The sequence below is a fragment of the Haliotis cracherodii genome, unplaced genomic scaffold (assembly GCF_022045235.1).
Source record: "Haliotis cracherodii isolate W230 unplaced genomic scaffold, xgHalCrac1.p SCAF_17, whole genome shotgun sequence".
In the NCBI taxonomy this organism is placed as follows: domain Eukaryota; kingdom Metazoa; phylum Mollusca; class Gastropoda; order Lepetellida; family Haliotidae; genus Haliotis; species Haliotis cracherodii.
In genome coordinates, this window is record NW_027266272.1 from 19,843,427 (window position 1) to 19,867,130 (window position 23,704).

The 23,704-nt window shown below is 40.3% G+C and overlaps 2 protein-coding genes across 5 annotated transcripts; one reads left to right on the forward strand and one right to left on the reverse strand.

The window, feature by feature from the left end:
- The first annotated feature begins 6,065 nt into the window (after positions 1 to 6,065).
- On the forward strand, positions 6,066 to 22,349 carry LOC139464945 (uncharacterized). Of its 4 annotated transcripts, none has more exons than XM_071246569.1 (5): positions 6,066 to 6,152; positions 7,692 to 7,764; positions 8,700 to 8,862; positions 21,834 to 21,940; positions 22,070 to 22,349. In XM_071246569.1, exons 2-5 carry the CDS (start codon positions 7,704 to 7,706, stop codon positions 22,075 to 22,077), a joined length of 339 nt encoding a protein of 112 aa, XP_071102670.1. In that variant the 5' UTR covers positions 6,066 to 6,152; positions 7,692 to 7,703; the 3' UTR covers positions 22,078 to 22,349. The 4 variants fall into 4 exon arrangements, with proteins under 4 accessions (XP_071102670.1, XP_071102671.1, XP_071102673.1 ...); XM_071246570.1 differs by having other exon boundaries at positions 21,834 to 21,905; XM_071246572.1 differs by lacking the exon at positions 21,834 to 21,940.
- Positions 18,134 to 20,985, reverse strand: LOC139464946 (uncharacterized). Its single transcript, XM_071246574.1, has 4 exons — positions 20,890 to 20,985; positions 20,496 to 20,569; positions 19,136 to 19,298; positions 18,134 to 18,216 (listed from the first exon to the last, which is right to left on the reverse strand). Exons 2-4 carry the CDS (start codon positions 20,557 to 20,559, stop codon positions 18,180 to 18,182), a joined length of 264 nt encoding a protein of 87 aa, XP_071102675.1. The 5' UTR covers positions 20,560 to 20,569; positions 20,890 to 20,985; the 3' UTR covers positions 18,134 to 18,179.
- Positions 22,350 to 23,704: the final 1,355 nt, after the last annotated feature.

Genomic DNA, 23,704 nt, shown 5'->3' on the forward strand with positions numbered 1-23,704 from the left:
CAACAACAATCTGGTTCATCTCGAAAGAAATAGAAGAAATTGATATTTCAACTGGAAATATTTCTCAAAATATTTATACCTGGGCTAGATTCCTGGTGATTGAGGCTGCCCATCATATTAAATCCTTTTGCTATTTCTAAGGCTGTTTCTGGGATTTGCGGTGAGGTGAAGAACGTGACCCGTCTCCGTAGTGGTTCGCTTCTGGTGGAGTGTGCACGGAGACAGCAATCTCTCAATCTTTTATCTATCTCTTCATTTGCAAATATTGAGGTTGCTGTATCTGTGCACAGAACATTAAATTCTTGTCAAGGCATTGTTCGTGACAGGGCTCGTTGTCTGTCCGACATGTCTGAAGGAGAAATCACTGAAGAATTGGAAGACCAGGCTGTAACTGCAGTTAGACGTTTCACATTCAAGAAGGACGGTGTCATCACGAAAACAAACACGTATCTCATGACGTTTGCCCGTACATCCCTTCCGCAGTCAATAAAAGCAGGTTATTTCAGTATCGGAGTGGATGTGTATGTCCCCAATCTGCACCGATGCTACAAGTGTCAACATTTTAGTCATGGATCAAAGTCCTGTCATAGCTCTGTGGCATGCCATCGGTGTGGTGACAGCCATGATAGCACTGACTGTGAAAAGGATTTGAAGTGCGCTTACTGTTCTGGCGCACCTGTGTGGCAAATGGAATCACAAATTATGAAACTGAAATGCGAAAGAAACATATCCTACTTGGATGCCAAAAAAAATATTTAAAACTCAGACCACTACTACCTCAACTATTTCATACTCCGCTGCAGTCTCCCGCTCTGTTGCAACATCGACTATTTCGTGTCAGACCGACTTGACCCATGTCAAGTCAGAACAACCATTTCAGACTGTTCCAATCATTCAGAATAGTCCTACCATCAGTCTATCTAGTTCAGGATCTCAGACTGAGATTCAGTCTGAGAAACAATCTCAAACATCAGTTAAACAACCAGTCGCTTTTCATTTGTCAAATAAAGAAAAAAAGAAATTGAAGAAAAACAACTACCAATCGTCCCTTCACCTTCAGAGGTTCCTTTACAGAACTCCTTTGGGCCTCTGGACATGGAGGTTACTGTGTCCTCACAGGACAGGCGGAGAAGTAGTTCCTCCTCACATTCACGCGAGCGATCTCCAATTGAGCCACCATGACTCAATTGTCCAATATAATGCAATGGAATTGCAGAGGACTTAGACATGATTTTAATGAACTGCAGTTATTAACAACAGATTTGAATCCATCAGCAATTTGTTTACAAGAGACGTAGCTTAAAAATACAGATAAATTTGATTTAAAGCACTATAGATCATATCATTCCTTCTCGCCTCTGGGCGATAAAGCTACTGGAGGTACTTCTATTTTAGTGCGGCGGGGCGTTGTTCACAGTCCTCTTCCACTTAACACAAATCTGCAAACAGTTGCACTTACACTGCATATTGCCTTCCTACTTGGCTCCTTATACATTCCTCCTTCTTCAAGTCTTCAGCGACATGATCTACAAAAACTAACTGCCAAAGCCCTGTATCATCATGGGGGATATAAATGGGCATAATCCTTTATGGGGAAGTTCAATGCTTAATCAAAAGGGTAAAGTGATCGAGGATTTCGTTTCTGATAATGATCTATGCATCTTTAATGATGACTCAGACACTTACTTACACCCTGCTACTGGTACATATTCATCATTAGATCTATCTCTGACGGATTCAGTTTTGTTTTGTTCTCATGGTCAGTCTACGATGACCTATGTGGGAGTGACCATTTCCCCACCGTGCTTAAACCCATCAATCCCATGGATGACACACCTTCACCTCGATGGAATTTTGTGAGGGCTGATTGGCTTTTATTTCAATCTTTATGCAAAAATAAATTACAACCTGCGTCTTTTCAGAATGTTAATGACCCAATTCAGTTGTTTTCAGATCAACTGAATGAAATTGCTGATGAATCAATTCCTAAGTCCTCTGTCAACCCACGTGTTCGTAAACCATGGTTTGGTGATAATTGCAAACAAGCTAGGAAATGTTGTAAGAAGGCGGAGAATTAATATTCATTATCAGCTGCTGAAACACTTGCCCGAATCATGCCTTGCAACCATGTTGAATATATTCGATGATATTTGGACATTAAAGACGTTTCCAACTTCATGGCATAATGTCATTGTTATCCCTATACCCAAACCTGGGCGGGATCATTCTGATCCATCAAATTACCGACCTATATCTATAACTAGCTGTGTTTGTAAAACTATGGAACGCATGGTAAATAATCAATTAGTGTGGTACTTGGAAACAAATGATGTTCTTACCAATATACAATGTGGTTTCCGGAAAAACAGAAGTACCATCGATCATTTAGAATAGATCGTTGAGAATCGTTCATTAAAAAATCCATTGTAAATAGACAACATCCTGTATCGATCTTTTTCGACTTAGAAAAAGCTTACGAAACAACATGGAAACATGGTATTTTAAAAGATCTTCAAGATTTTGGATTAAGAGGCCGTCTGCCTCATTTTATATCACAGTTTTTAACAGACAGGCAGTTTCAAGTCCGAGTGGGTACAACCCTGTCTGATCATAATAATCGGGATCAGGGTGTCCCAAAAGGCAGTATATTGTTACTTTATTCAGTATAAAAATTAACTGTTTTAAATGATTCAGTTGATGGATCACTTTTTGTGGAAGATTTTAGTATATCTTGTTGTGGTAAAAATGTGCACACAATAGAAAGGCAATTACAATTGTGTCTCAATAAAATTCACAACTGGTGTCTAGAGAACGGGTTTAAATTTTCAAAATCACAAACTAACTGCATACATTTTTGTAGGAAATATAAGCCGCATAAAAACCCTGAGCTATTTTTAAATGGCACCCCTATCAAAGTGGTGAAGGAGGCAAAGTTCTTGGGACTTATTTTTGATGATCTGATGCAAAAGAAGTGGGACACCCAAGTAGGTATCAATAAATTACATGAAATTAAACCAAATATTGGTTACACCTACTTGAGTTGTCAGTCCAGATTTGAAGAGGTCATTTTACGATGATGTCGTTTTGGCCACAGTAGATATACTCACGAATATTTGTTGAAAGGTGAAAGATCCTCCATTTTGTATCCCTTGTGATGAGAGAATCACGTTCAAGCATGTCCTGCTTGACTGTATTAATTTTGCCATCACAAGGGATAAATATTTCAAATCACCATCTCTCAAGGATCTATTCTATAATATCAATTCTCATTTAGTTATTGGGTTTTTAAAAGAGATAGAATTGTTCAATAAATTTTGATAATATGTATTGTATAAAATGAATGACTTCTTAAAATTGGTAGAATGAAATTGTATCCGAGTTTGTTACTGGTCGTATCCTCAGAGGGGGTTGACGTAGTGTAAAATTATTGTCCCCCTGAGAGGATATCGTAAGTCCATGTCATTCAGGGAGTATTTCTGCCTACTACTATTTTAAACGTAGAATATTTGTATTTTCACTTGTGGCTGACTTTGCATACAATCGCCAGTTGCTGAAGGGATGATGTAAATTCTGCTGTGGTCAATGCAGGTAGCAAAGGTACTGTAAGTCCCCATGGTCCCCAGTATGGTGGTCTACCTTCAGTTGCTGACGATCTATAGCCAGTTTTTATCTTGTATCGTTATGTATGGTGCTATTGTCTTTTATGATTCCGTACTAGTTTTATATCTTTTTCTGTGATGAATCTAGTTACTTTGCTGTCCTTTGTTGACAGGTTTTTATGTAAGTTTCAATTTATGTATTATGTTTAACTAAAGTAACGATATGGCTGAAGTATTGCCGATGTGACTTAAAATTTTAACTCACTCAGTCACTATGGTGAACTTTTTCGATTTCCGTTGTTCATTTCTTGATTACCCCGTAGGAACCGGGGGTAGAATGTGTCCCCAGCACCCCATTGCTAAAAGACGTTAAAAGATGGTATTTGTTGCAATACCGTAACTGGCACTCGGCATTAAGTACGTAAAACAAGGACTGGTAGGCTAGGAGTCCCTACACGTGTCTGAGTGGGGCAGTCATGGTATCTCAGTGGACTGGCCTTATAAAATCGGTATTCGTCCGGACAAGTACAAGCAAACACACACACACACACACACACACACACACACACACACACACACACACACACACACACACACACACACTGACACACGTGCATGCACGTAACTATATAACCCCATTAATCCCAATGTAACGAAACGTTAATCCCCATTCACCTCAACACCTCATCACCTCTTGTAAATCGGTTAAATAAACTCTTTAAGCCAACTATCTGTTTAAAACTAAATTAAAGTACACACTAACATGTGGAATCAAACATCGTTCAGCATTGATCAGATAATTGTTTTCAATATTCCTCTATTTCCTTCCATATCCTGTAAGCACCTTCCATGTGGAAGGTTTAATTCAACCAAAACACATTCAGGGTCAATGTCATTTTTAATATCTGTCAAGTCCATTTTGAATTCATCAATGATATGTTTATCAATTGGTAGATGGTCACACATGTTGTTAGTTCTGGCGTTAAAATCAACCTTGTTGTACAAGTTACCATACCTTTGGATGATAGTACAGATACAGATACGTCATCAGCTGAGTAGCTGCAGAACAGCAAATGTTATACTTGATATGAAAAAAACTCCAAATACTCATCCGGCTTTATAGCTTTTAACTACTCCCTCTTATTTTCCTAGCAAATATTCTTAATTGCTACCCCTCGTCAACGCATATCTCAAAAAGTACAATAGCAGTAATATTTGAAGAACAACTAAGGTGTGAAGTCATCACCTCAGGCTATAGGCCGTTTCATACCTGCATGCCAACACACGTCATCATTTTACTAATCACAGCATCAATAAGGATAGAAAAGATTAGCTAGATTTGCGTTATTTAGAGAAAGTGACGACCAAAAGAAACTTTACCACAGTTTTAAATCACTCTTGTTTATAAAACCACAAAAGATTGATGCACAAAGTAAAACGTATTGGAATTATCAAAATTTCAACGAATTCAACATGTAAAATGACAGTCATACAACATCCGATATTGGCATGACAGTTGCCCGATTTGAGATTGGGTAGCAAAAACAAGCTGTCATCGTAATCTAAAATCGCTGAAGTTCAAGGACACGTCACAGGCTTACAAGACACGCAAAAACTCTCCGGCGTACAGAAACAGTCAGTCGTCTGATAAATAGGGAAAAAGTCCTTCCTTGATTGTATTAAGGATGATGGTTAATCTCTGAGACAGGGATTTGGTGATACATTTGCTGGACCCAGCACTATATCTCTCCTTGTGCATATTTTTTTATGAAATTTGGAATCCAGTACAAAAGAGGAACGGACTTGTCTAGTCAAAAGATCATTGTGCTGATGCGTGGTTTTGGCAGATATCTTCGTCAGTGATCAGACTGGCTTTCTGTGTAGTATTATTTGATATGTCACATCTTCCAAGTTCTTTGATCAAACAAATACTGTAGTGATGCTTACATATAATGGTTAGGTTATTTGAGGCCTTAGGAACAACTACAAACTTTTCATGTAGGGCAACCAGAATGGGTTAATTTCAATTCTGTTCCTCTTTTTCAGTGTGTGCACACACCCAATGACAACCTCACGCTCTGACTTAACAAACTCTGAAAGAGATTTAAATTCTATCATCTTCTCTTTTGGTCCAATTCTTTTGGTATACGCTTCGACAACATTTAATTATTTAAATTTGCGAAAATATAAACTATGTATTTTCACTTGTACCATATGTTCCCGTGTTTTTTCAAGTAAACATTTGACTTGCCTTTGTATGTGTTTGATGCAGATGAAATCGCTTGGGCAGGACACGCTCATTTATTCGCGAACATTTGGTATCATCACGTTTTGATAGGGATCCATAAACACACGTTCAATGAACTTCGGACTTTTAAACGCAAATCAAAGATTATATAAAAAAAACATATGCTGTATATCACGACCGAATTCCTGCCCAACTGGCCGCACCTTTTTTCAGGAAGCATAGGATTGTCACTGTAACACACTTAGATAAAGAAACAATATAAAGCTTAAGGTGTTCAGATCCCTTTCGACATTCTTCACTTCAAGGTAGGTATTGTATGGTTTACTGTACTGTATGATGATTGACATTAATATTTAATCTTATCCAGATTTTGATAATTGTAGTCATATATGGGATAGATCAGAGTAAAATATTAGAAAGCTTCACTTAGATGCTTTAAGAACAATTTGCGGCGTTCCAAGAGCCACTTATCATGATGAAATATGAGAAAACAAAGTATATTTTACAACTTATCACTCAACAGTTCATGTAGCTTATTCCTGGCAACCGACACATATCCATCATATCCACTAGTATTATATACAAGTGGTCTTTTTGTAATAGGGACAGTGGGGTTTAAGGGTAACTGTATAAGAAATTCATGCATTTCTGATTTTGTCTACAATTGTCTGTGACATTTCTTCTTTTTTTTGGTATATGTTTGTTAGTTTGTTGTTTAACGCCGCACTCAGCAATATTCCAGCTATATGACGGCGGTCTATAATCGAGTCTTGACAAGACAATCCAGTGATTAACATCAAGAGCATCGATCTACACAATTAGGATAAAATGACATGCATCAACCGAGTCAGAGAGCCTTTCCACCCGATCCCGTTAGTCGCCTCTTACGACAAGCATAGTCGCCTCATACGTCAAGCATAGTCGCCTGTTACGTCAAGCATGGGTTGCTGAAGACCTATTCTAACCCGGATCTTCAAGGGTCTTTGGCATATGTGTTCCACCAGAGTCCATGAAATAGATTATATGGACTCTGGTTTCACACATTCTCAATATGTTGTTCAGTGTTACTTTAAACAAAACCCTTAAATGTGTAATAAAATGTGTGACAAGAATTAAAGGGGGACCCTGAATAATCTACCATGCTTATTCCAAGGGGCTCTAACAGAGTTTATGAATTCCATACGGGAAGTAACCGCATATGAGGCAAAACCAGAGCGAAACATATAAAAGTAGAACTAGAGAACGAATAATGAACGAGTATAATTTTCCATTTAACATTTCTGAAAGCATCAAATGCTGATATTTATACGACAGTGTCCTTGCAGCGTGTTGAATGTTTGATCGAGGTTTCTTTTTACAAATTTCGAAATAATTCGTTTGAATATCTTGTTTAAATATTTTGGAGAATTTATTTTGTATTTTAAATATGATTTGGCGAACAAAGAGTTTGCCACCGTGTTGATGCACTTGTCTTATTGCTACTGTAATTGTATGTTTTACTGGAGTAGTATTTCTATTTGTGGTACGGCTTGTTTTTCAATCCAATCCAATCCCATTCGTCACCCCTCGCCCCTTTCCGTTACCTGAACCGCTATTCGGCTTATTCCGGAATAACACGAGTTGGTCACGAATGATCCAATCCGTAGATAATTTACGGAAATTGAAATACCGAACAATGATTCGAACACGAGACACACCATCAGCCAGGTGGCAGATTGTGATCACCTCATGTTCATGTTTCTGACCTCTGACGACAGTTTTGAGCTTCTAGGGCCCAGTCTGACCCCGAGAACGTCGGTGTTTGTTTTACTTATCTAAAGCAGGAGCGGCGCTATTCGTTTCAGGACTGTACCAAAATGAAGGCCGCTCTTCTCGTTCTCATCCTCCTCCCACTGGCGTGTGGTAACATCCTTGACAGTGAGTGGTTCTACGTCTTTGGGGCTTTTTATAACATATCCTGTGATTCTTCATTCACTTGTGTTGCTTAGCTATAATGTTGGTAAAAGATTAATAAGTTACATCGATCAAGCAGCCAAAATGAGTATGTGACACCCAATATGTGCAACTGATCATTACAAAACATGTAAAACAATACCAATTTCAAAGGCGTGCTTTTGGCAGAGCAATAACATGCCCATTGTGTGAAATGAGGAAGCTGCTTGCCCATATTGTGAAATATTTGGATAATTAGTTTTCATCCACTACTTTGGCCCATTGCATGCAATTAGCACATAACTGTTGGCACATTGCGTGCATTGGGCAAGCTGTATTGCCCAAAGCACGCAATTGGCAGTTGCAAAGATTGGGTGTAACATATATGACAAGTGACTCACACTCGAAGATGGTGGCAGTAAGGTGATACTTTGCATTTGGCATCTTGATAGCATCTTCACTGCAGATTATTTGAAACGCCTATAGCCATATGATTTAATGTTCAAGCTTATCATCTTGGGTTGAGTGAGTTTGTTTGGCGCAAAGCGACAAAATCCTTTCCATATTCACAAAACAACGCTTTGAACAGTATTTCAGTCAAATCACAGCGTGTCAGCTTGATGTGGGAGGAAAACCGGAAGTAATCAATGTCTTTGAAACTGGCAAATCTTCATGGATGATGACCAATGCCAATTTAGTATTCAAAACCACAATCATAGGATTCTGGTATGCCTAAGGGACGCAACTGTAATGGCCAGTGGATACCACAAAGGGAGAGTGTTTTCGAGACCCAGTCGATGCAATACTCCACATGTTATAGGATGAAATAAAACCAAAGTTAACTCTATTGAATTTTCATTGATGTTCAGATATTTTTCATAGAATTAGTACAGCAGTCTATTGCTCCTGAATTGTTCCAGCGTTCAAGCACCTGTTCAATGTGAATGAGCTGAAAAGTGTTGTCACGAAGATTGTCCATGCCGTGGGAACTGACGCGACCGAGCATGCGTGTGAGGGTGCCTGTCACGTGGCACTTACTGGGCATATCATTTTAGTCCATTCGTGTCCACTCGTGTGCAAATCGTAAGTAACTCACTTATGTATTCTGGTAGCATTCACAATAGTCTATCAAGGAACACAGATGCTTATACCGGGGGTTTACTATGCTTAAATAAAGGCTGACATTTGCAGCAAGATGTAGGTAACATTGAAACTCCAAATTTGAAATTCAAATATCTGGCAAATGGAATAATGAAAAATAGTTAACCCCACACGGTTTAATATTAAAGACTAAAGATGAAAAAAGTCCTTTGCGAAATGAAATAATACATTTGGGCTATTTGCTTTTTCATTATCTTACAAAATACCCAAGGAAAATAAACATATCTGGAAAATAGTATCCTAAGAAAACTGATGGATTGCAAGAAAATGACACTTATTTTTCAGATTCCAACAGCTCGTCCACATGTTCCATCTTCGTTAAAACTTGGCGAATGTTCAGTTGTCCCTTTGAACGGAATAAAGATGTGACAGGTTTTCATTTTGTCAGTTGTCAGATATCAGTTCTATTTGGAGAATAACATGTGAATGCATGATAACAGATGACCAGTTAAAATAATATCTCGTTGTCTCTAAAACGAAGGGGCGAGAATTAGTTCAGCAGTCGTTGTTTGTTGTCTAACGCCGCACTCAGCAATATTCCAGCTATATGACGGTGGTCTGTAAATAATTGAGACTTGACCAGACAATCCACTGATTGACATCATGCGCATCGATCCACGCTATTGGGATACGATGATATGCATCAACCAAGTCAATGAGCCTGACCACCCGATCCCGTTAGTCGTCTCTTATAATTACGACAAGCATGGTTTGCTGAAGACCAGTTCTAACCCGAAATCTTCACCGGACCGAAGGGAAGAGGCGTGAGTGGCCATTCGTCTAAGGTCCGGAATTCGCTGTGTAGAGTTGCGTTCTTTGTGTGTGCCAGAAACCTATAATCGAGAAAATGAATGCCAGATTTGTTTTGATTATCATCCTTGGTTTGACAGCGCCATACTCATGATCGTGGACTAATAAGGGAGAAGATCAGAAACTCTGAAATAGGTTTTCAATATAAATAAACGCGACAATTCCTTTTCCAAATTCATGAGACGATTGTCATCTCACACAAGAGGTATTTCTAGATACATATTTTATTCTGATCACATGGAAACAATTTCTGCTTATTTTCTGAAACTAAAAGGAAAGACACGCAGACAGTTTACTTATTCCTGCAAAATTGATCAGCTTGGCTTGTTCCACAGAAAAGCAGGTTGTCTTGAAGTCTCACATTATGTGGGATTTATAGTGAAATCCCGAAGGTCACATTTCAAGGGAAATCGTACAATAAACCAACTTTCCAGACTCACAAATCTTATTTATGGAGTAATGTCACTTTGTATGCATGAAGGCATCCTCAACAGTAATAAGCCGGAGGGTGTGGTTTCTGCATTAACTGGGTTTCACCCCAAAACCGCCTACGACAAATCAAACTGAAGGAAACAAATTGAGTCATGGTTGTTTCAAAATACATGGACATAAACGCGACAAAACCCTTTACATGAGTGAGTGAGTGAGTGAGTTGGGTTTAACGCCGCTTTATTCCAGGTATATCACATCGTGTTAGCTTAATGTGGGAGGAAGCCCGAAGTGATGCAGACCTCTGTCGTTTACCACGTCGGTGAAACCCACGAGCAAAACCGGGATTCGAACCCACGACCATATGTTTTAGACGTGCCCAAGGGACGCAACTCTGCACAGCGTATCGCCGCGTCTTAGACGACTGGGCCCGCGTGGCCCCCATATTCTTAAAAAAAAACAGAGTTGTTTGTACGATTCCGTCTATATCATGAGCACGTGGTTAAGAATCACTATCAAATTGTGATGATAGCAGGTGATCGCAAAAAGGTGGGCTTATCCTGCTTGAACGGTGGCATCCGTCACAAACACATCTAAAGGCAAGTCAATTGTTCGCATGAAAAAAAAACCCGGGAACATATGTTACAAGTCAAAATAGGGAATTGCTCCGGACATCATTTTTGTCTGTGATGCGTCAAATTTGGAAATGTCTCCACATGTCTACCAAAAACCTTTTGAAAGCTTTACTGAGGCCTTGGGTGTTATTACCCTGATCAAACAACTGGGAAGCAAAAGCTGTATGACGCTATTTGAAATCTTAGAAAGATCATTCTCGATTATTCCTCAAAAGTTGTGAAATGTAGACACCAAGGGCTGGAGTTGCAGGAACATTCCAGGACATGAAGGGAAAGTTGAAGTCATCCCTCTTGTCATACAGTCTTGTGGAGAGTGTTTTGTCACTCTGAATCTTTATGCATAGATCTAAATATGAAACAGATGAGGCGGTGTCACTGGTCTCCTTCATATCTAGTTCAGGTTGGTAAATCAGTGGAAGGGAATTAGTTATTTGATTGTTATAAAACCATATCTGATCGTCCATGTGCACAATTCAAAACTATGGTAGTTGAATATTTCCTTCTCATGTGACATTCAGGAAAAGAAAATATATATACCCAATATTTTCTAGATGTGACAAATAATATAATGATACTGAGAGATAGTTTTCAAAAGATAAAGTTTCTTAGAATTGTTTGAAGTACAAAGCCTCTGAAGTTTGCATAGTAGAACTGCGCCAGATTTGTAGATATTGATCTTTAAAGAATTCCTCTACCTTTGAAACCAGCCATTATGTACAAAATATATACAGGCTAACAATTCAGTAAGTCCTAAGTGTTTTTTTAACAATATAAATCCATGGGAGTTTATCAGCAATATATGGTTTTCATTAAGAAATATTAACTGGTATAAAAAGGGCCTTTTGAGAAAAGAAAAAATACCAGTAGAAAACCATAGAACAACAGACCATGAGAATTTTGGAAATATATTAAATCATGAAAAAGACGTTTGGATAACATACCAACTTGTGATGACTTTATGACATATTTTAAAGATCTATATTCATCTCTCAACAGTACTGTACTCTAGGTAACAACGTGGATGATGTGATAAACAACCATCTAGAGTCTTATAATGATATGATATACCCTGAGCTTGAGGTGATATAACAGAACAAGAGGTGAAGGGTGCCATGTCTGGTCTTAGAATATAACAAATCTTGTGGAGCTGACAATGTTCTACATGAATGTTTTAAATGTGGCTGTGATTTACTTATGCCGAACATAACGATACTGTGAAATAAAATATTCACACTTGGTGTGTTTACGAGAGTATAGACTGAAGGAAGTGTTATTCCAATTCATTAGAAAAGAGTGAGTGAGTGAGTTGGGTTTAACGCCCCTTTTAACAGTATTCAAGTTATATCGCGTAGTGTCAGCTTCATGTGGGAAGAAAGACCGAAGTGATGCAGGTCTAAGACGTTTACCACTTCGGTGAAACTCACGAGTACGTGTATGGTGCTCACAAACCTAACAATATAATTGGGGCGAACCGGGATTCGAACCCAGAATCATAGGTTTTTGGGACGCACAAGGGGCGCAACTCTGCACAGCGAATCGCGGCGCCTCAGATGACTGGGCCACCCGTGCCCTCTCATAAGAAAGAAGATCTAAAAGACCTTAATAATTAGAGAGGGATAGCATTATTTAACGGTGGCTTTTCCAAGCTCTTCACATCTGTACCCCCAATAGGCTTGCTGAATGGGCCGAAAAGTACAATGTTATATCTGATGCCCAGTATGGTTTCAAGCACGGTTATCAAACCATTAATGCAATATTTGGTTTTAACAATTTTTGGTGCACAAACATATATCATTCCAATAGACTATCGTATATTTGTAGACCTCACCAAAGCTTTTGACAGTATTTAAAGAAACGGCATGTATAAAATGATTAGACAAGGAGTGCGTGGTAGAATGTGGAAGGTAATACAAAGTATGCATGAGGTTGAAAGATGGTGTCTAAAGTATAATGATTGTGCATCAGATTATTTTCTTATTGGAAAGGGCATCAAACAAGGTGAAGTTATGTCACCGATATTTTTCTCATTATTTATTGAGAATTTAGAAAAAAATATTAAAAGTGGATTGTTTATAGATTATATTAAATTATGTTTGATATTATTTGCAGATGATATGATATAACTGTCAGATTCACCACAGAGGCCCCAATCATTATTTGATAGTTTATATGAGTATTGTCGTGATTGGGGGCTTCAAGTTTATGTTGCGAAAACTAAAACAGCGTTGTTTCGTCAAGTGGGTAAAATAAGGCATTATGAATATTGGGAGTACATTGGTCAACGGTTGGAGACAACCGACACACTTCATTACCTAGGTTCAACAATTACTTGTTTTGGAAAATTCAAGGTGACACAAAAACATTTGCAAGAAGGGGATTGAAAGCTATGAACAACTTCTTACATTATACAAAGAAGTGTGATTTTACACCTAGATTGTGGTGGCAATTATGTGATTTTCTTGTTACATCCACTATGAAGTATGGTAGTGAAATATGGGGCACTGTTAACCTGTTATAAATTGAACGAGTACATTTAAAATTTTGTAAATATGTACAAGTACAAGCAAACACACACACACACACACACACACACACACACACACACACACACACGCACGCACGCACGCACGCACGCACGCACGCACGCGCGCGCGCATGCACTTAACTATGTAACACCATTAAACCCCATTTAACGCGACGTTAAACCCCATTTCAGCTCACCACCTCTTGTAAATCGGTTTAATAAACTCTTTAAGCCAACTATCTGCCTAAAACTAAATTAAAGAACACAGACAAGTGGAATCAAACATTGTTCAGCATTGATTAGATAATCGTTTTCAATTAAGTCTCATCCAGACGTGTTATTTCCTTTAAAGGGATCTCCACACTATCAATATCTTCAGTGCTATATACTCTACTTCCTTCCATATCCTGTAAGCACCTTTGACGGGGAAGGTTTAATTCAACCCAAACTCATTCAGGGTCAATGTCATTTTTAATATCCATCAAGTCCATTTTGTGTTCATCAATGATATGTTTATCAAGTTGTAGATGGTCACACATGTTGTTAGTTCTGGCGTTAAAATCAACCTTGTTGTACATGTTAACATACCTTTGGATGATAGCACAGATTCAGATACGTCAACAGCTGAGTATCTGCAGAACAGTAAACGTTATACTTGATAAAAAAAACACACCTCCCAATACTCATCCAGCTTTATAGCTTTTACTATTCAATCGGGTTTTTTTCAAGCAAATATTCCTAATTTCTCTCCCCGTCAACGCATATCTCAATGAAGTACAGTAACAACAATATTTGGAGACCAACTCAGGTGTGAGGTCATCACCTCAGGCTATGGTCCGTTTCATACTTGCCTGACAACACACGTTTATCATCATTTTACCTGTAAAAGTACCTTGTTTTGGGCCAATCACAGTGTTAATTAGGAAAGGAGAGATGAGCTAGATTTGCGTTATTTAGAGAAAGTGGCGGTCAAAAGAATGTTTTCCATAGTTTTAAACCACTGTAGTTTAAAAAACACAAAATGAATTCAATGTATTGAAAAGATCAAAATCTCAACGAAATTATTATTTAAAATGACAGTCCTGCAGCATTCGATATTGACATGACAGTTGCCCGATTTGAGATTGACAAAGGGCACACACACCTAAAATCGCTGAAGTTCATGGACACGTCACATTAAAAGCGTGTACCCCCTAGCGTGAGATACGTCGCCATTCTCCTTGTGGCGACTGGGTCAGTCCTTGTCGGTTGGCTTGGGGACGTGGTCGTTGTCGAACATGACGATCCAGTCATCCCAGAGGTGTTCTATGGGGGACATGTCTGGGGACACTTTGATGTTGTTGGCTGCAAGGTTGTTCTGTACGATTCGGGCTGTATGGGGTCTTGCGTTGTCATGATGATAAAGGACACCACGTGGCAGCTGTTGTGGAAATGGAAGGACAATCGGACGAAGAATGTCAGCCATGTAACGATTTCTGATTTCCGTTAACGATGACCTGCCCACAAATTCCTCCCCCACACCATAACACCCCCTCCACCATACGACACGACCTCCTGAATGCAACATGTCGCCGTTCGTTCTCCCCTTCGGTGGTAAACACACTGTCTTCCATCAGCTCTGAACAGACCGGACCGGCTTTCATCAGTAAAGACGACCCTCTGCCAGTCACGTCGCTGCTAACGACGATGTTGCGCGGTCATTAACTGTCCTCTGTAAGATCTGTAAGCCCTTTGAGCCGTGAGGGGCGGCGGGATAGCCTATGGGTTAAAGCGTTCGCTCGTCACGCCGAAGACCCGGGTTCGATTCCCTACATGGGTACAATGTGTAAAGCCCATTTCTGGTGTCCCCCGCCTTGATATTGTTGGAATATTGCTTAAAGCGGCGTTATACCATACTCACTCACTCACTCACTCTTTGAGCCGTGTGTCGCCTGACCGTACGATATGTCCTAAAGCATTGACGTCACTATCAGGAATCGATTTCGGAGATGCAAATTACGCAAGGGCCGGTCTTCATTGTGCGTAGTTACCTTGGGTCTATCTGTTCTTGGCCTGTCTGGTGTCTGTCTTTAACGATGCATGATGTTAGTTACAGCAACCCGGGAGCAAACACACGTTCTAGCAATGTGGGCATTGGCGGCTCCCATCTGTATCATACCCAGGGCCCGCTCGTGTTGTTCGGGGGTCAGTCGTGGTATTTCCAAGGTGTTTTCTGTTTATCAGTGTAAGTGTCTGATATGCCGTCCGTATCTTTTATATACCCTCATATTGCCCGGGTAGTTTCGGCTGCCCAAGCTGCACGTATTTTTTCACTTTTTCGCATTTTCTACGAAAACAAAGGACTGCAGTTGACTTTCTGCTTTCCACATGGAGCATTGTTGTATTTGGACGATGTGTTTTGCATTGATTTAGTTTCAACTTTCATTTTTAAAATGGTTAAGTTTCTTTTTGCCGTCAGTATATATGCTATTTTCATAGCCCTATGATTCGTATTATAAATAAAACCGGAAAAGCTTTTTCTATAATTTCCGACAGTACCTCAATGTAAGAGCGCCGATTTGAGTTATACCTGATCCCGTCATCTTGCCATGTTAAACAAGCTAGCACAACACAAGTAACTATAATTATACAAAAAAATAATTACTTAGTAACGATAAAAATGACTGATTTTAATCCATTCATTTACTGTGGAAAGTAACTCCACCAAGTCATGCATTCTAAGTCAAAGAGGGGCACGGGTGGCCCAGTCGTCTAAGGCGCCGCGATTCGCTGTGCTGGGTTGCGTCCCTTTGGCAGGCCAAAATCTATGGTTGTGGGTTCGAATCCCGGTTCGCCCCGTTTATGTTTCTAGGTTTGTCACCGAAGTGGTAAACTTCTGAGACCTGCATCACTTCGGGCTTTCCTCCCACATTAAGCTGACACGCAGTGATATAACTGGAATACTGTTAAAAGCGGGGTTAAATCCAACTCAGTCACTATGTCAAAGAGGACTGGACTTGGTTAGAATCCGTGTTTACCAGCTTGCAACTTCCAGCTGGAGACATTTTTGTAAACGTAACCAGTGTTGATGAATTTTAATATTCGTTAAGTTTGTCAAATCGTAAATATTTTTTTTAATTTGAAGTTTACACGATATACGGCACTTCGCAAGCTCCGACGTTCATATATACTTTATAAAGGTTCCTACTCCAATGAACTCACACAGAGTGAAAGTCAATTTAATTAGCTGTAATTTAAATCATTTGTACATTTGTATATTCATGTGGGTAAATGTCCTTGTGCGGATTACTATGCTGCTACTGTTATATTGCACAATAATTAAAGTTCTGTTGTGTTCATTGAAATTCCTGCATTCTGATAACCTCAATTGGTCACGTGTTATTGCATTCATTTCCCATTGAATCACTCTCCTACCCAGAGTTCCTTGCGGCCGGCAGCCAGCCAGCTTAGTATCAGGCCAGTACAGGCCAGCGGCATGTGACGATTCGTCACATCTTTCACAGTCAATTCAAGATATTGCATATGCTTTTCATCCGTTTCATGTTTGACAAGTCTACACATTTTCATAAACAAATGTCAAAGAAAGGTTACGGTTCAATAAGAAATTATCCTCATACGTGAACATCTACTTGTTTTTGTGTAGTTATCCTTTGTTTACATTGGTTGTACGGCTCCACGTGCTGTCATCGAAGCCCAACGGAGAGCTAGCGATACGGTCACTTTGATGTATAAATATATATTGTCATGCAACTTACTGTCGCGGTTGTAGTAGTATATCTATATAATTATGCAAAACAACACGTAAAGCGCCCCAAATACTTGCTTTGATCCGTCCTATACTGATTTCTGAAAAAGCGCGTTTGTTTACAAACAAGAGAAAAGTCCGGTCACGTGATATGCAAATTAGCCTGTGGCAGTGGTGTTATGCTGAGTCACCACTGCGCCGGAGTGTGCCAATGAATTTCAAAAAATAAGCCACGCCCACCGAGGCGCACTACTTTAATTACTGCGGAAGCCGGGGAATCCTACTATTACAGTCGAGGGAATTCCCTTACAGCTCACGTGTATCGTCGTGCACAGGACATCTAGCGACATTCATGCATATTCATTGTCCAAACTACCCTTCGAAGGCCGAGAAGGAATGAAACGTGCATGCTCGGTCGCCTGTTTTTTTCCCCGCTCGCCTCGGTTCCACAACTTTCATGTCCTCGGGTTTCATTTCTAACAAGCATTTTTCAAACTGTGTTTTCCCGTTTTCAGGGAAGTAATGTTTGAATCTGGCGGTAACTGACCTTGTCATTTGAAAACAGCCGCCTTCTCCCGGACATATTTCTTCCGGTTCGTTACAGTCTGACTTTTGCAGCTCTTCTCGCCTCTTGCCTGGATTGACAGGTCCAATGAACATTGTTTGATCATACTCTCCGTTGATTGGCTACTGACTGTGTAGGCGTGTCAAGTTATGTGCATAAATTAAACAATCACCTGATTCATGTCTCGCCACAGTATGTATTCCTACACCTGGAATGTTTATCAATCTCGTCAAACTGATTATATGTAAATGAATTGTCATTACTAAGTTGATAATTATCTCCGTGGAAATAATTCAATTAAATAGATGTGAATGGCGGAATACATTTTTAAAATGATCAACATTTTAAAGAGTTCTTGATCAATAGGGTAGCAGCCTTGTCTTCAGGTTAACATTTATTGAAGGCCAAAAGCATACGATTTATTTGGAAACGAATGGACATCTCATGAGTTAGGCGCATTTGCTTTATGAAAAACGACACTGTACTGATATCGACAACTATGTTTATTTGTAGCTTTGCATATCAATCTGCCTAGGCGATCTGAAACCGTTGGACAAGAGACTGGAATCTGGAATTAAAAACATATAAAGTATGAATAAAAACATATAAAGTCTTTTGGTCTTACGTTAATTGAAAATCCACTTATGTCATGGCAGTGGACGTCAAAGTGGGATTCACACATGATGCCCATGTTGTGTAAAATAATAACAACTGCGTTAAGGTATATCAATTCCATAACTTTGACACATGAAACAAGATTTATTATTGTGCTTTAACGACGCAATCAGCCCTTCCAGATATTTGAAAGCGGTTTTTTTCGAGTCTGGGCAAGACAAACCAGTGATTGATGTCATGAGCAACGCCCAGAGCGAGATACCCACCCAAGCTATCCATTATGTCGCCTCTACGACAGGCGACATACGGTAGGCTGCTGGGGATCAATTCCAACTTCACGGGGGACTCAACAAGAGAAATGGGGGCCGAGAATAATTAAAATGATACATTAAGTGTTGTAAATATTGAAGACTTGGATGGTGAGTTGGGTTTTACGCATTTAGCAATATTCATGCAATAAGACGACAGGGGACACCAGAAAAAAGGCTTCATACATCGTACCCGTGTGGGGTTGGTTGGTTGGTTGGTTTGTTGTTTAACGCCTCACTCAGCAATATTACAGCTATATGACAGCGGTCTGTAAATAATCTAGTCTGGACCAGACAATCAAGTGATAAATATCATGAGCATCGATCCACGCAATTGGGATCGATGACATGTATCAACCAAGTCAGCGAGCCTGACCACCCGATCCCGTTAGTCGCCTTTTACGACAAGCATGGTCACCTTTTACGGCAAGTATGGGTTGCTGAAGACCTATTCTACCCCGGCGTCTTCACGGGCCTACCCGTGTGGGGAATCGAACCCCCGTGACGAGCGAACGCTTTAACCACTAGGCTACCCCTTCACCCCTAATGAAAGAATCCACTCACGATCTGCAGATGAGATCGCAGCCGCTGGTAAGAAGTGCATTGTTTAGCAGAATAGTGGTGCACTCAGCCTCACAGGCAGTCTCGACGGGGTCAGATCCGACGGTGTCAGCGATCTTCTGGACAACAGTCTTCAGCTCCCCCAAATCAAACAGTTTCTTGAACTCTGAATATAAGCATAACTCAACCATAACTAGTAAACATGGACAAGGTAATTGTTCAAGAAGCACAAAGTAAGGTGGGAAAGTGTCTTGGTGATAATACTAGTCATGCGCATGAGGTGTTACGTAATGCTAAAAAAATACTTAACGAAATCAGCCTTTTCAACAGAGCAGGAATAACATTACATTAGTCAGAGAGAGGCTTCCAAGTTAGCCAATAAGTGCAAACATTGCAAAACAATAACTTGTGGGAGCATACGCTTCGTAACACTAGCTAGCCAATGAGTGCATACGTTACATAACACCAGAGCAGGTATTGCCGTTACTAACCAATGAGAACAATCGTTGCACTAGCCAAGAAGACTATATGTCGCCAAGCAGGCCCAACGTCTTTGTGCGGACTTTTTTGTGCGTGCGTGCGTGCGTGCGTGCGTGTGTGGCGGTTGCTGGACATGCGTTACCTTTCAGCAAAAGCCTTTAGTCGTCGCTCATTTTAAGTGATCCATTCACATATTTCCGTCGCTTTTGTTTCCTTTACGCCCAATGGAATCTGTTTCGGCGGACCGTTTATTCTCTGGCGTTGACGTTTTATATTTGTAAAAATCCACCCAAAAGCAGCAGTTTTTTTATGTTATCCAGCGAAAGGATGTGTTCTAACGGTAAGCCACGAGGACGACGAGGACGAATGTCATGTTAGGCAATAAGCGGAAGCATTAAGTAACAGTAACCAATGTGCGCATGTTGTTTGATGGTAGCCAATTAGGGGATGTGTGATTTATGAAACTTGCTGTCGATGAAGATCTAGTAAGCCGGGGGGAAGGAGCACGGGAACGACGAAGCATGAGTTACATAACGGCAGCCAATGAAAGGATGTGTCGCATAACGCCAGCCAATGAGAGGATGTGCTTCATCCAACGAGACCAGGTATTGTTTGATATGACCCAATGAGAGGATGTGTAACATGACACCAACAAATAAGAGCACGTGTTGCGTAATGCCAGAGAACGAGGGGCCGTATTACATAACGCTAGCCAATAAAAGCATGTGTTGCATAAAGCCAGAAAATGAGAGCAGGTATTGTTTGATATTACCCAATGAGCGGATGTGTTACATAACGCCAACCAATAAGAACATGTGCTGCGTAATGCCAGACAATAAGAGCAGATATTATCCAATGAGAGGATGTGTTTTAGGATACTTACGGTCGAGCAGTGTGTCACAGTACACCAGGGGCAGGAGCACGAGCACGAGAAGGGCGAGTTTCATGGCTGCGGATCTGAAAGTCAGAATGTTTCACATTTGCCTTACCCGAAAAATCAATGCAAGACTCCTCTTACTTCATAATTAATAGATAGCTAATAGCATACACAGTCAGATGTTGTGGACAAGTAGATATAATTAGAATGAGTGGGTGAATATGATTTTACGCCGCTTTTAGCAGTATGCCAGCAGTATCACAACCGGGAACCCCAGAAATGGCTTCACACATTGTACCCGTGTTGGGAATCTAACCTGGGTCTTCGGTGTGACGATCGAACGCTTTAACCACTAGACTACCCATCGCCCCACACTGAGCTCTGAATTGATGCAACTTACCGTAGTAGAAGACGACGCTAGAGACAGAGACGAAGCTGGGGTGACTTATATAGGATTCACCTTCACGATAACCTTGCCCATCCTAATGCAAATATTAAAATGGTACGGTGGTCTGGCTTACAATTTGCCTATCTATGCAACACACGTTTACATATTTTTAGCGGGGGATGTCAGCTTTAGATAATGCAGCGTGACCAACAAGTCACGATTTAATTATACTGCACAACACTGCTCAAACCCTGGAATATATTCAGCGAACATTTCACCGTTCCAATCTTACATTCAGTAGGCCAGTACTATTGAGAAACAGGTGGTTGTTATTTAACAATATTATGTAAATGTCTTTTACAGAGGCCATCACAATTCCGATCTTCAAGGCCAATAGCATGTACAATTACTATGGAGCATATCACACGAGATCTCGTAACATACCGTTCTAGGTACAGTAGGAAATTAAAGAGTTTCATAAAAATGGTATCCAACGAGAAAGACTGTGGTATTTTATTTATTACCTATAACCTACATTTTTTAAAAATAACTAACAAAACAAATGTGTTTATTTAACAGACAAAACCGAAAAAGGCGGCAATCCAGTTACGTGTTAATATTAATGAATATGGTTAACGTTATGTCACTATACATAGGCATTACTAAAATATTCCTACTATTGTGTGTGCAAATATGCATGGCGTTTGCAACGATCAACATTTACATTTTTTAAAAAATAATAGAATTACTTACACAAATGATAGTTCAAGCGCATAGTTGTTAGCAGACAAGAACACAAGAAGTCAAACAGTGCCACTATTTGAATCTCTGGATTTAGTATTTGATGGTCATTCATAAACACATGTTCATGATATAGTCGTAATTGTACAATCGACTCTGCTTTTAGCAGAGATTTGTCATAAATATGGAAATTGCTTTGTCGTTTTTATTTACAGTGGGACACTCACACCTCCCGTATCAACATGGTTTGGTTTCATGGATCTACCAGCAGACCAGCATGTCCTGAGGTTGTTTGATCAGGGTTGCAACATTCAAGGCCACAGTAAAGCCTTCAAAAGTTTTTATTGTAGAAATGTGGAGGACATTTCAAAATGTAACGCTTCTTTGACAAAAATAACGTGTGATGAAATTCCCTATCTGACTTGTGCTATATGTTCCCTTGTTTTTTCAGGTGAGTAGTTGACTTGCTTCAGCTTCGATGGATAATCGAGACTGGTTGTTCCCAGGCCTTGACGTTTATATTTTTCTAACGGGAGCCGACAGTGAGGTTGGATATGCTCACCTCTTCGCGAACACCCGGTATCATCACTATTTGACAGTGATTCATATTGAATATGGAAGTTTTTTTGTCGCTTTTATTCACTGTTCTGTTAAAAGAAGAATGTTCTTCAAAAAATTTAATGTTAATTGTACTGAAGAAGTAAAATAAAATATTCGAATTTGCCTGGACAGAGTGTGTTCACATCTCGTATGTTTTGGCTACAAAATCAAACTGCCGTGTAGTTTTAGTATACATTGTGTCCATAATATTTAGTTTGAGTGATCGGGTCACGCAATAATTCATGCACACTTTCGGAAACAGAGCCACTAAATATACTTCGAAGGGGAGCCTGGCCACACAGTCGCAGCAACCAAGTCTCGATCGTTCTAAATACTCTCCTGGTAGGCCACGATAAGTTGAACTGACTTATAAAACGCGTTTATGACAAGTAGGCGGTGCACAGAATTAAGGCAAACATATTTGGTTTGTGACAGGTAGAGAGGGGGCACGGTGGCCCAGTCGTCTAAGGCGCCGCTATTCGCTGTGCAGAGTTGCGTCCCTTGGGCACGCAAGAAACCTATGATTGTGGGTTCGAATTCCGGTTCGCCCCGATTATGTTTCTAGGTTTGTCAGCATCATACCCGTGCTCGTGGGTTTCACCGAAGTGGTAAACGTCCGAGACCTGCATCACTTCGGGCTTTCCTCCCACATTAAGCTGACACGCCGTGATACAGGGGATGTACGCATGTTGTGCACGTGCAGGTCATGACGATGAAATTGACTACGCTCCCGTGGACATACGTGCTGGTGATCATTAGACGATAAAGAGGTCGGTGTGACATGTCGATGCCAGAATTCCCTACAAGTCGTTTGATAGAATTACACGTAAATAAACGTTTCAAAGCTCGGTAAGCATGGCCAAATCATACATTCTGTCACCGGTTTCAAAGTCATCGGGTGCCTCACATCAACACGTACTAGTGTGTGGAGGTAAAGGTTTCAGTGTCATAACCCCTCCACCCATTGAATGTCTCACTAATGCATGCATCCCTGGTCCAGTGGATACAGCGTCTGCCCAGAAAGGGGTAGGTCGGTGATTCGACCCCTTGGCCGTATCATACCAAAAACGTTAAGCACACTGAGATACCAGTTTAACATGAATACCCAACTCAGACACAGTATACAGACTCCGAGCCGACCAGTCCTTGTTTTAGCCCATAAATGCCGAGCGCCACACAGGGTAACAACAAGTACCACCTTTTTACGTCTTTTGGTATGACGCGGCCTGGGATCAAAACCCGGACCATCCGCTCTCCGGGCGGACGCCCTACCACTAGACCACGGAGGCGGTCCGGTCGGCTCTAAGACAGAAAACTGTGACTGAGTGGGGTATTCATGTTAGACTGCGGCATGGTATCTCGGTGGTTTATCGCTATAAAACCGACGGACGAGTACAAAAAGTCCCACGTGCACGTCAAGAAATAGTCCTGAACGCGACGGTAAGCTTGATTTCACATCAGACTCACGTAATTGTTAGTGTGTTTT